This window comes from Opisthorchis viverrini (assembly GCF_000715545.1).
Source record: "Opisthorchis viverrini unplaced genomic scaffold opera_v5_126, whole genome shotgun sequence".
NCBI classification, from domain to species: Eukaryota; Metazoa; Platyhelminthes; class Trematoda; order Opisthorchiida; family Opisthorchiidae; genus Opisthorchis; species Opisthorchis viverrini.
The window spans coordinates 139366-153562 of NW_008751787.1; the positions used below are offsets into that span (position 1 = coordinate 139366).

Consider the following 14197-nt stretch of genomic DNA (forward strand, 5'->3'; position numbering starts at 1 on the left):
TCAATGTAGTTTGATGTATTTTAGTTCAAGCTTTATCGCTTTGGGGAAACGCGATCTGATTCTTGCGGATTTGAACAGTAACCCCACCTGTTACACTTCGGAATTATTTTAGCAGAATAGCATGATGTCCCTTCGGTTTCACTTGTAGTTCTGAGAAGGTTATAAAACTACTAAGGTTGCCGGTATTGTTACATTTGTATGTCAGTAAACAAAAACAACAGTAAACAGTTATAAAACAAGTACTTGGTTGTTCAGCGGAGGAGAATGTGTCCGGCGCCAAAAGCGACGGTGGTTTGGTCATGCATTTCGCATGCCGACTCATCGTTTACTAAACAAGGTACTAGTTTCGTGTCCAAACCAGAGCAGTGCAAACAAAGGAGTGGTCTACGGTGAACCTGGCAGAGGGGACGATAAGAATTACAAAAAGTTTGGACACTGCCGACTCAAATCACTTTTTAGAATGAGGCCTGCTTAACCCCCACCGTGCCTGGTTGACGATGTTACAAGATAGGGCTGAATATCTATGTCAGTGCTTTCTTGTTCTCAGCTCCCGTTCAAAATACCTAAATGAATATCTGGAGATGTGAGCACCTTGGATTAATGGTGTTGGGCTAGCATTAAGTCCCTTTCCCCATCTACATTTAGGCTTTTCTTTACAATGAAACCCGAATAAATCATGCTTGTATTGCAATGAAGCTTTTGTGATTAACAGTGATATTATGCTGTCCATGACGGTGACGACGATAACAATGATGGATTAAACGCTGACCTTACTGCAGACATACAGCTCAATACTAAGACCTTCCAAGCAGCATTGCAAGACCCTTAAATTTAAAAAAAATTTTGAAAATTCGAACCAATTTTTTTACCATTTTCCAGCTAGCGGATGACTGACCTCATGGCTTATTACTTATTAAGGTTGAAATCATCTCTTTTAAATGACAAAGATTTCTCTGTGTATGATGAATTTGATAATAGATTTCTAGTTTTTTCTCTCAGTAGCTGATCAAACGGGAGCGTGGTAACAACGCATAATCCACAGAACTCTTCCAATAGCTTCTATATCTCGGCATTTTTAACGAGTTGCGAATTGAAAGTAAAACCCTTACTGAAATGAAAACGTCAAGTCTTTCACCGTTTTTTGAGTTGAGCAACTAAATACGCACCAAAATTACGCAATTCAAATGTGGCACCTTCCTTTTAGCCAAGTCAAAAGCACGTTCACGGTTACCGGTGTCCGAGGAGATCCCTGAGTTGCAGCCATGGAGGCCTTCGGTAATTTATGACGCCTCGATTGACGAGCTACGGATCACTGAGGAGCGTCTTTCGAAGGTAATATACCTAAAAGTTCAACGATATCTATTCTGGCTATTCAAATCTCAAAATGAAACAGATTTCTCAACATTCATTTCTTCCTAACTCTATATCTTTTATCTTTAAATCATAAGATTGGAATCACAGGATGATGCGACTATCCATCTTTCTTAAGCTATATAACATTTCCCCTGAACTTGACATCAATTCGACCACTCACCGATAATATACTCCTTTTTAAGGTTTACATCTCAAATCTGAGGGTGGATGAAGGCATAATAAAGGGAGGCTGACGAAAGCAAACCCCTATACAACGGCCAGTCTTTTTGCTGGCCGATTTTGTCCGGGTCTGTCAGCTGAAAGAATAGACCCTTAACTTTATAAAGGCAACATTCATGGACAACTGAACCATCGAGAATACTTAAAAAGCACACCTTACAAAATTAAGCGACGGTCTTTGGTTTTTCTGGTAAACAGCTGGATTTATATAGAACGTCTCAGCCCCTGTAGGCTGACCGTCAGTGGTCACTGGAAGGTGGTTCACTATTCGGGCGACAGCACTAAATTTCTGTGCTTGGCCAGAGCCGTAACTAGCTGTCCGATTGTTTGAAATATCAAATCATAATGAATGAAATTTTCTGTAAACCGTCAAAGACGCTTTTACTGTACAAAAACGCTAAAAGGAGGGATTCAGCGAATTATTGATGGGAAAGATTTCACACCTGGGAAAACAGGTCCGTCGGCTCAATAAGCGTCACTGTGCATGAAAGACAAAATTGAGAGTTAGTCAAACAGTCCTAGAAATTTTCAGTTGTTCCCTTGGCAACCTATCCATGCTACAATATTAGCTAGCAATCCGTTTTCAAAGACATTCGCTGTTGGTATTTGACCGCTGATTCTGTATAAGGATTGCATCCCAACTTAACTGAAATTTGGCTCCCAGAAAACATTCTTGATAAGTGCTTTTTTGGTTGCCTGGCTCTACAAATTTGTTAAGTCAGTTGCTTGAGTGCGAATTTATTGAACGAAAGGTCCGTTGTTCGAACCCGACCTCTGCCTCTCGGATTCCCCTCTCTAGGCTTGGGAAGCCTGACAGTATCCCAGACCTCGTGCTTCCTTCTCGTGGTATGACAGTTAGGCACCGAAAGGGTGCTACAGCCAAGCGACTTTATTGTTTGAATTAAGTAGCTCATTAGACAGCCCACGACCCGTATTGCCATTCTCGGAGCACATCAGGCAGTCGCACTCCCAGCTGACTCACTCGTTTGTGATGCTGTCCAACTAAGATGTGCTGTACAAGATATTTTTAATATCGCAGTATCTTAACTTAACGAAACACACGACCCATAAGCTTGTTGAGAACTCTTCGACAGCTCATGCCTAGTTTTGCCTCTCTTGGCCCTGTGTATTTTACAGGGATTCGTTTTTCAGGTGAAGCCAATCTATGCTAAGGTACCGAAAAGCACAGTAAAGCTCTTTCATTCGTGTTGATAATCGTCAGTACTGCGCATCTCACGGGGACTCCAAAGAGTCTTGAACCCGCGACCTCAAGTTCAGTAGTATGAACGCTTGACTTTTCGGCCACGGTTGGTTTGATCAGCAGTGTGATTAACTGTCACTTGATCAGGATATACCTCCGATTCTCCTCCAGTCACAAAATGCCCATCACTTTGTTACACTATTGACCGGCTCCTCGAATGACGAGTTTTCAGCTGGAAGTTTCACAGACTTTATTTCTCTCTGAGCTACTCTCACGTATTGTTGATGTATTCGGGGTAGAAAGTATAAATGAAATAATCTAGCGACCTCTGCTCAACACAGGCATTCACAAACGTGTACCTGAATGTGCAATGCTAAAGTGGCCAAAAAACGCTTCGTTTAACTTCTTTTGGTGTGGTGAAACTTTGACGGCTACTAATCCCTTGGCTTGGTCACGTGTTGTCAGGAAAAACTTTCCGTGGATGAACTCCCATCTATTTTTTCAGTTTCTCTAGTGCTCTCAAAAGTTGAGGTATAACAGCCAAACCGTAACAAGGTGATAACGGAGGCAAACATACTAGGAACTGCTTTTCGAGGAATATGCAAGCTTTGTAAGGAGTTGCAATGGGGGTGGACACCAGTAATTCCCTCAAGGCCATTTAGCATTTCCCTATCTGTGCCCTACTATCCTATTTCAAGTTCAAGTGAATACCACTGGTAGTTTGGTTTTCGTTTACGTGGGTTTCAAAGCCTCCATTTAGCACACAATGTTGTCATTCATCCACTCAGTTGTCAATATCTTACAATGCTGTTAAGCTGAATATCAAAAGCCAATGAGGAAGAGCAAAAATATCACTGAGCTCATAATCCATCAAGTTGAAAGATATAAGAGCAGCCTGGTAATCCGTCCAAAGGACTGATTTATTGGACAAAATGGACTTGAAATCATTATAGGTGAAGCACTAATGTCATCAGATATGATCAACGGTAGTTTGTAAACAAAGCGGTGGTGCATTATTGCCAAAACTGATGTTGCTGTCTTTGATGACGATGAGAATCATGCAAAGAAAGTAAAAGCATCGACCGGCATTTAGAAAAATCAGTTTATTTTTGTCTATCCTAAATGTAATATCGGCTGGTGGTTAGAAGAGGGCATAATATCCTTATGCTGGCATTCTCAGATACTCGAATAACTTTTTGAATTCAAAGTGAACTGCATAATATCTTTACAATATCTTTACCAATATCTCTACGCAATATTTTTTACCAAAAGGAAGGGAATCATATCTCGGTCTCACGAAATATACGTTTGAGTTGACAGCCAAAATGACAACTCTCCCTCCTTCAGGGGGGACCGGGAACGTTTGCAATTTTAAGTTTACAGTTGCTCGAAGGGAACCACATTTTTTTAAACCTTGGCAGGTATTTTCACACAGTAACCATCAGCCTCCCGGCTTTGTGCTGCCGATTATCTTGCCGATATGCTTACTTATGCCTGTTACTTCCTAATGGGCAGGCCAACTAAAACTTCCAAATAAAGTTATGGTCCCGTCCTTTCTCTCATGCGTAAAACGGGTATTTTGAAGTTCGACCGGAGAAACCACAAAACCACCCGGTTTAAAGCAGCTTGTCATCTGTGTGATTGGCTTGCACTAAGACAGTATATAATGCCCCCTTTCTTCAGTCATGGAATCAGTATAACGTAGTCACATGTTAGCTGACTTCCGAGTGGCCACATCTCAGCTGGACAGTTCACGTAGCTTTTGGAACAGTTCTTCCTTTTGATCTGCCTGTAAATCGCTGATAGCATGAAGATGCTTGGAAGTTTTTAATTTGGCTTTCGTCTTGTAAATTGAGTCAAGCTATTCCGAAAAGTTGAGAAAGACTGTTCAGCTGTCTTATCGTTGTCAATTATCAATGGGGAATGATTCACAATCCGAATTAACCTACCACCAAGGAGTCATTTAAAACACCACTATAATATTTAAATTCTTTTAGTGAAAGACAGGTGCAGCTATATCCGTTCTAGGTGCTATTTTCTCACATTGTAGATCAGCTGCTCATAGAGGGACTGTTAAGTCTTCAACTACAAGCCGAAAAGTTGTGAGTTTCACCCGCCATGGAGATTGGTACGATGAGAACAGCTAATTATACCCCCATAAGGATGAAATTGCTATGAAATGTTTCTTGGATTTTGAAATAGACACGCTTCAATTACAGGACGAAATTTCAAGTAAAAAATCTGCAGAACTTTCCATTTACTGTTTCCATCCACCAACACTTCAACCGTCATGCCACCACATGGAATGCAAGCAAATCGTCCTTCCGTATGAACAATTAACTTTCTTTTTGGACTGTTTATATGGCAGTCTCTTTATATATGGCAACTCAGACTTGAGTTATTCCAAGGAACAAGCGCACAAAACAGGATGATCTCGACAGAGATACTAGCTGCCTTTAATTTAACCAGTCCCAGTAGATGTCCCTTACTAGCGAACACCACCGTGCTGTTTTTTAAGTTGATATGTGACACATATACCTATCTTCCAATGCTTTGCTGAGATAATCCACTCTAAAGAAGAAGAAGGAAATTGATGGTTTTCTCCGTTTACCTTTTTCATTCTCAATCGCAGAAACTCGAAGAGTGGCGACGAAAAAGACCGGTGAAGGAAGATTTTGAAGCGTCAGCTGGCAGGATGCAGCGGGTTGCTGTTCAGGTACGGATCCCTGAATCACAGCAGCTCCGTCCACTCAAAAGGTACATGCTCTCTTTTAGTATTTATCTTGTTAGCCCTTCAAACCGGAGTGAGCACTGGCACACATTGATCCTTTCCAAGGCCCTTGTTTCGCCTCGTTTTCATACTACTCGCCATTCTGAGTAGTTTAAAAACAGCGAGCCTTACTCTAGACCCAAATCTCTGGATTAGTGAAGGTTGATGATTGTCAGGAGACATCGCAACGAGACAAGGGCTTTCGAGATGCGGAGATCGAGCGCAAGTGAATATCAGCAGGATCCATAACTAAAAAAATTCGATGCATCACATATAGTGTGAGACCGTAGATTTAATTGTTGATGATCCAGGCTCTGTTACCCATGGGAACCTACAAACTGGTAGCCGGACAAGCTCTAGCGAAGTGCATTGGAATTAAGCGTGTCACGGCACACTTTACTATTGCGCCGTCTCAAACGCGTACATCTGTATAGGTTGTTATGTTGCCGCGCCCATAACAACCTTGAAGTTTTATTGCTCCACATCTTTTTTACACATGGTACTGTGTGAGTAGTGTTCAGAAAGCCCGATTTTCTATCCGCTTCGTTTAACACACTTGGCCGCCCCACAAGGTTTTCTTTATACATCGGTTATCACCACAGTATTGAAGACAACGTGCGTATACTTTTAAATTGTAGATTTAGTAGATAAACTCATTGTCCGGAGAACCACTTTTTTGTCCCTCATGGTGTCTCAAATTGAGTGAAGCATGGGACCGCCTAATCATCGTTTCTTCTTATCCTCAGTCGCTTTGCTTGTACTCTCTTTTTCTAAACGGTTCAAAGATTTGCCGTGCTCAAACGTGCTCCTTCGGATTCCTATGTAGCCAATCAGATAAGCACCGAACCTTCCCACAAATTGTGTGGTCAAACGGATGGATGTACACAATTAGGTCAAAAACAGGACTGGTTTACCGCGGGTTTCGGTCCAAGGGTCACGCCGAACGGTCACGTGGTTGAACACAGCATTCTTGGGGATCCGGAAAGCTTTTATCGTACGGCAGTGTTACGGGGCGATATCACATGGGAAGTGAGTTTATGTGTAGTTATTAGTCGATAAACCAAATTATTTATTTGAAGCAAAAGTGAATCTGAAATATTCACAGATGATGATTAATCCTAATGGCACTAAATTAGACAGAGATTTTGGACTATTCTTTACTTGAAGTAGACTCTGTATGTGCGAAATTTCTCTACTCTGAATGGCTTTCAATCTCTGAAAGACTAGAAGACCGAATTGCCTCCGATATTCTTGGATCGTTATCCTCTGCAAGTGGGAGAATGTTTGGGACAATAACCTTGAAAATCTTCGATTCGTCTACTATCAGTTTACAAGATGATGCTATGGTAACCCTTTGATATACAGCAGCAGCAGTGTTCTTAGGACCGATTCTTGCTGCCCGGCTGATTAACTGTGCTTGAGCGAGTGACTTCATATGGATTCCGGGACTTCGGTGTAAGTTTTTATGTCTTAAATATCCCCAAAGAATGTGTAAACGAAACTCGTGAGGATACTGTCGATCCGCTATACTATTTCTTACACTTAATCCCGTTGTGTTTTTCGAATTTGGAGTACAACTTTCGAGATGCTCGGTGACACGTGACGAAGATACTCCTAATTTGAGAGTTTATCATGTAAAACTAATTACTATCATGTATAGACGTAATACACTACAAATGAGGTTTGCTGAAAATTCTTCGACAGCCCACGACCGGTTTCGACCTTCTTGGGGCTCATCAGGTAGAAGTAGTCCCCGAGTTTCTAGCGAACTCATGTTTCACTAGAGAGCAAATCGCATGAAATTAGCGAAATCCGCTCTTTTGAGAAAAAAATTTGGACTTAACATCATAAACGAGAGGTTCAGCTGGATTCTAGGTGAGCCTCTCAGAGAAACAGATTTGTTTGCAAATGAGTGTATTTTGCTGAGTACTGTCATCTTCATCATCGTCCTGGAAAGCGGTGAGAACAAATGCCCAACTGTCACGCAAATGATAACCTAAGTACCAAATTTCGTGGGACTTCACTCCTTAGATTACGATCCTTCTCTCAAAATGGGCTTGACTAGAGCTGTCCGGATCCCCACACAATTGCCATGACAACGAACACGCGCGAAACTTTTGTTTTCAATCTGGTGAAAAAAGACTAATCCCGGTGTAGTCGACACTCTCAAATGGCTGCCACGGGACGAATGGGCTACTTGAAATCGGCTTGTGTTTAGACCAAGAATCCAATAGAAAACAACTGTCACGATAATACCGAACACGGTTCTCACTTGAGGCTGATGTTACGTCTCGAGTTTTAGCCAACGCCTGCTGAGGCAGACTCTGAAGAATAAGCTGACATTTGGTGAAAAGCTAAGCCACACTGGCAGTCTCACCAATCGATCAACACTGACTCAATCTACTCAAACGTGTTCAGCATGCTGTCGTGCGTTTTTTCACAGCACATGACTGGACAATAACGTCACAGATAGGGACCACAACAGGATTTTAAAAAAATTAAAAACACAGCAGGTAAACTAAAATCAATTTACGTCAGGTGAAAAGTGCTGCCATAATCAACATCAGAGACAGTAAGATCAGTGTTGACACTAATGTCAATGCCGTACAAACACAGGGTTTATTTAATTAGGGCGGAAAGAAATGAAAGGGATGGGGACCTGTTGCTGGCCAATCGCATGCACTCTAAGGTGCTTGCACTTCCAAGTGCCCAGTCAGACAATCCGGAAAGAAAGTGACAGCAAGAACGCTATTTACTGAATCAGCCACCATTTCTCGCAATGTCTACAGCCAACCGCAAGGGGATCACGAAAACTCTATCCTGGAAGGTGAACGGCACAACAACTCTTAAACTCACTGTAATCTCCTTAACCCCCTTCTGCCAAGTCACCCGTTCTGCACCTCACAAAGGGCAATGCTTCGGAGGGTGTATCATATAGGTGAGCCACCGAAGCTGGTGGTAATCACTGGGTTTCGCAATCGAACTACCTAATGCACAAACAAATATCCGTTTTTAATTACTTTGTGACAAATTTGCTGTCGCTATCGGACACTAACGCACGGTCAATAACCTGAAGACACCTCATACCACCCAACCACAGGGGCCATGTCTTGCAACCATAAAACACTGCAGCACTTGGAATCCAGCTGAATCACTCGTTTGTGTTGTTCGTAAACGAGTATATTTCGCTCATTTCGTGCAATTTATTTCCAAGTAGAAAGTAAGGAAACTCGAGGAGTGCGTCTACCTGATGATCCCCAAGAAAGGTGAAACTGCTCGTGTGCTGTCGAAGAATTTGAGTATTGGATTACGAAATACAGCACCTACTCTGGCCCCGAGCACATGGCCCTTAAGACCCAGGGATTGGTCTTTTTGACCCCACAATTGGGGTATACTACGAAACGTGACTCAGGTCTCTGCGATTCCTGTGCTGACTTCATTAGATACAACTATGTCGGGACTAATATAAATACCGAGGTAGGTAGACTTATCCACAACACCCAGTACATATTCCTGAATTGCAGGTGTCATGTTCAGCGATTGCACGGTCTGAAAGTACCTTGAAGGCGCTAGATGTATGCCGAAAGGTCGTATGCTGGTGGTTAGTTCATTCAACAGAGCTTGTTCTTTGCTTTTGTCTCCAAAGATCTAAATGATATTGTCTGCACACTCTAGATCGATAAGGTTCAAAACACATTCGATATTTCAGAATGATCTTCCGCCAAAAATACTTACTTCAAGTGGCTTTATTAAACTCTGCCGTAAAAATAACATTGTTTCCGTTATTTCATCCTTTATTATGGCAGTTTTTCAAAGATATTTCTCCTATCTAATGGTCAACAGCCCATGAATTATACTGCAGTCGTTAAACCGTGACTCACAGGTAGAAGCGAGTTAGGTATATTTTTATGCACGGCGTTGAGTTCATGACTTTTAAGCCATATATCGCAAGCATCTTGTGCTTTCAGCTTGTACCTGAAGAAATTCGTCGAAAACTACAACCTGAATTCACAAATCTTGATTTTACGGTGGTTACGGGTTTGTCAACTTGTCCAAAGTCGCTACCGGCAAAAGTGCGGTGTGATCCATTCCCAATAACTGGCGACCAATCTGCTTTGGAAAACTGGCAACAGTGGCTTGCAAAGCAGAAAGCAATGCAGAAACGTCTATCTGGTAATGTAATTTTGTTACGGTGGATTGTTTGAGCCGATATTCAGAGCAATTGAAAGGCTGGCTAGATGCTTTTACCGTGTCTCTCGCTATTAGTAGATTAACTAACCGGGTAATAATATCGACCTTATAGGTGGCCAGACCTGGAGCACTCAAAGTTCTCAAATGTCACATGCACTCTCGAATACAGGAAACATCATCGAACCAGTCCGAGCAGGTGCAAACGGCGTTCCACTGTTTTATTAGTTAAATGAGTCTACTCGTTTTAATTGCAGTAGTTGAAAAAAAGCTGTCATTGCCGGCTTGTCCGGTTAGGCCGGATGCCATCTATGCGAGCCTGGATCTGAGATTTTGTTGCTTATTTTATGCTTGAACCATCAGAAATTTCCGGATCCATCGTAAAAACCCGGTCATTCAGTATAAATTGGACCCAGCACTCTGTTTTACTGGCCCATACCATCATGATATAGACACGAAGAATGACTTTAGACACGCTGATCCTTTCAGGGCCAGGGTTCAATTTCTTTGTGTGGGTTGTAAACCACGTTTTTGTTTGTCAATCAAAGTCTTCACTGGTCAATTCACTTAGTCGTTATATTGATTCTGCTCAATTAACTATCAATAAGTGTGCGGTTCACAGTTCTCTGCAGTATTTATGCAACGTATTACAAGTCAGATAAATTAATTTTTATCCGTATATTTTTCAGAAACTGAGGCACTGAGATTTCGCCAATTATTTGTAGTGTGCTTAAATATCCTTCCAAAACGATTTGTATCATGCATACCTACTCCCCGGTTATTGCTGACGAGACAGGTTGAAAACTGTCGCCCCAAAATGTGGATGTGGTAATGTTAGTAACCGGTGCTTTTCCACATTCAAAATTTCTCTTTGAAAAGTAGGGGAGTGTAAAGATTTGTTCCAAATCGAACAAAATTGGAATTTGTTTACACCAACCCAAAGTAATCAGTATAAAAGAGTGACTGCCTCAGAACAAAACGCACTGAAGAGAGTTTTGATCTCTTGACGTGAACATAAATAAGAGTTCCCCTAAACGTAGCCCACTATCGATAGGTTTGCTAGAAACGCTTTGGTGGCCACTACGGGTTTTGTCCTTCTTTTGGCTCATTCACTAGGCGCAGTCCCAAAATTTTTATCAACTCAGTGTTCTTTCTGAATCTAAACTGAACATATTGCAACATATACTCTATTTTGCATTAGAACTTGGTTTCAAGAGGACGTTCGACCTATTCTAACTGAATCCGTCATTTGTGCTGGTCCGCTTTAACTGGATATGCTGCATCAGGCCTTCGTCTCATGTTTTAGTTGGTGTTATATCTGACATATCAAATACGATATTATCTAGACGTCACAAACTACTCATAAGGTTGCTTAAATTTATTCGGCAGCCCACGAACAGTTTTTTCCTTTTCAGTTGGAGAATACCCTCGTAGACGAGTGATCAAGCTGGATTTAGTTGCACCTCTCGTCAGGAACTAAGTTATATATATATTTTCCACATTCAAAATTTCTCTTTGAAAAGTAGGGGAGTGTAAAGATTTGTTCCAAATCGAACAAAATTGGAATTTGTTTACACCAACCCAAAGTAATCAGTATAAAAGAGTGACTGCCTCAGAACAAAACGCACTGAAGAGAGTTTTGATCTCTTGACGTGAACATAAATAAGAGTTCCCCTAAACGTAGCCCACTATCGATAGGTTTGCTAGAAACGCTTTGGTGGCCACTACGGGTTTTGTCCTTCTTTTGGCTCATTCACTAGGCGCAGTCCCAAAATTTTTATCAACTCAGTGTTCTTTCTGAATCTAAACTGAACATATTGCAACATATACTCTATTTTGCATTAGAACTTGGTTTCAAGAGGACGTTCGACCTATTCTAACTGAATCCGTCATTTGTGCTGGTCCGCTTTAACTGGATATGCTGCATCAGGCCTTCGTCTCATGTTTTAGTTGGTGTTATATCTGACATATCAAATACGATATTATCTAGACGTCACAAACTACTCATAAGGTTGCTTAAATTTATTCGGCAGCCCACGAACAGTTTTTTCCTTTTCAGTTGGAGAATACCCTCGTAGACGAGTGATCAAGCTGGATTTAGTTGCACCTCTCGTCAGGAACTAAGTTTGTATATATATATGAGATCATTTGTCAAAGAGTTAATTCTGTTTCGTTTGAAAACCTCAACAATTTTTGCATAAGTTTTGGAGTTTTGGAGTGAGATCAACCATCACTCGTACGTCTAGTTGTGACCAAAAACATTTCGCCGTAACATCCGACAAGATTTGGTGCCCATTATTGTGAGATTCCCATCTTGATCCCCTCAACGACCAATGTATCCACAGGCCACTTGAATCGCTTCTGAAGTCAATTGATGAACGTCTTTCTTCCAGATATGTCTAAGCGGAAGCCAAGCGATCTCGTCATGAATTCTGGTGAAGATTATTACCTTAATCAGCTTGGTCGAGAAAAGATTGAGCGCACCCTTCCACTTGTTGCCCCGGGTAAAGGAAGTAAGTCTATCGAAATGTAATGCTACTAACGGGAGATTCATTGTTTTTAGCATCTGGTAAATCTGTCGTTCCAAATGGAAAAATTCTAGCGCAATCGTCCCCAGTAATCGTACATCTGAGGGACGATTTAAACTGGCGGGTGCCAGACTATCCCGTTAGTGGGGAAATCATTGTAGGCAAGTTAGTTGGACGGAGTGAGTATTATCCTGCAAATAGGAATGGGGTGTTGCGCTCGTCAGAAAACACACAGTGGATTGTTTTTGCAGGACAGGCTGCGGCCACTTCGCAAAGCCAACTCGAAGGTATCGTGTTCACCTCTGTTCTGGGAAAGCAATAACCACCTGGCTACTCGCTAGTAGCAAAATGTCTAGAAGGCTTCGACGCGAGTGAAATTCTTCAATGGTGCGCAGGTGATATTTATATAACGTTATGAAATCAGAAGAAAATTACAAATTAAGTAATCATCACGTGATGGGAAAAGCCGCTCAATCTAGGAAAAACGGGCCTCTGATTATTTACTGGCTATTGCGACCTACACTTATGTCAGTAATTACAAGTTGCAATGTCGTGCACAGGATAAATAAGGCCAATTTTTAATTAGTGACTGGTCAGTTTTAACGCGGTGGAGACCACTAGAGAAATAGCTGCACTCTTTAACACGGTCTAATGTAATGTGTTGAAATGCTGGTACCTCGACTTCATTACTTGGTATTTGATCAGACAAATGTTGATCTGTTCGCCAAGCTTGACAGTTGATTTGCAAACGCTTCGTCACTATTCGAGCAGACATCTTCAGCACACTGAAGACGTGCGTATTTTTTAGTTTTAAGGAAATAAATAAACTGAACGAAGTGTTTAAAAAATAGCTCCCTCCAACCCTTGGCATTATGGCAAAGAAGTGTGGGGGGAAATGAAATTATTCGGCACATTACACGTTTCCTTTCGTTCAGAACAAATTAACAAGAGTTCTGTAGCAGGAGATCCACCTCAGCTGTTCCGGAATCAGGAATGCAGTCCTGCACTGAGGACGGTCGTGATAGTTTGGTCTGGATACAATGCATCTAGCAGTCAAAAATTACTTACCGACTCATGATACCCACTAGAACTTTAACTTAATAAGACGAAATGAAATGGTGACAGCCGCGTCTGAACACAACTTTTACACCTTAAAAATGTCAAAGCGGGAGAATTATGGGAACATTATTCCTTTCTCTGAAAAAGTTTCCGATTTTATCATTTCTCTCCAAAAATTGCTTTACTGTGCTCAATTTCATGAGCATGCGTTAAATTTCGTCTGATGCTTCCTGATGATTTCTTTTGCAGATCAGCTACAGGGTCAGTTTTGGGGTGTTAAAGACTTTTGTATGCTTTGGATGCTAGGTGTGCTCAGTGTGTGGCCCACAGTCGCGACATTGTGTGGTTACTTCACACTCTTCACGTAGTAGAACAGAGTAACTTAACGTAATGTGGTTTTGACAGTCATGTACTATTGAAGTCGTCTGTAGCATATACATGATTTATTCAAGAAGAACCTATGGACTTTCGTCCACAGTGTCTTCAAAATGTTATTGTAATCATTTACTCCATCAACAATCCAGAAGAATAATTGTTTATCTGTAACACTTGCCAGGCCAACCCAATATAGCCTGAGAGCTGAGGTATTGTTAGGTTACTGAGTCGTCGACAGGCACCTAGAGAATCTAGGCTTGAATTCGAACCACAGACTATTTGGTCAGTGTGTTCGCACCTTGCCCATTGAGCAATCTGGACGGAAACCCAGAAGAACATCTAATCGTCCCATCGATTTTACAAATGTTTGAACTCTAAAACTCACTGAGAAATGGTCACGGAGCCAGGCGGACAGTTCTATGTCGTCTTCAGGTCAAATTTCTATCGTCCAGGAGAATGCACACCATTTGAGTTGTTATATTT

General features: G+C 41.5%; 1 protein-coding gene across 1 annotated transcript in view; it reads left to right on the forward strand.

Annotated features, from left to right (window-relative positions):
- Positions 1–1204: 1204 nt before the first annotated feature.
- Positions 1205–14197, forward strand: part of T265_14006 (hypothetical protein) — a gene marked incomplete at both ends in the record, with an annotated part of 38520 nt that continues 25527 nt past the window's right edge. The window contains 5 exons of the mRNA XM_009171618.1: positions 1205–1332; positions 5427–5551; positions 6350–6593; positions 9533–9737; positions 12146–12265. Of these exons, the coding sequence (XP_009169882.1) occupies positions 1207–1332; positions 5427–5551; positions 6350–6593; positions 9533–9737; positions 12146–12265 (820 nt within the window). The remainder of the gene's footprint in view (positions 1333–5426; positions 5552–6349; positions 6594–9532; positions 9738–12145; positions 12266–14197) is intronic.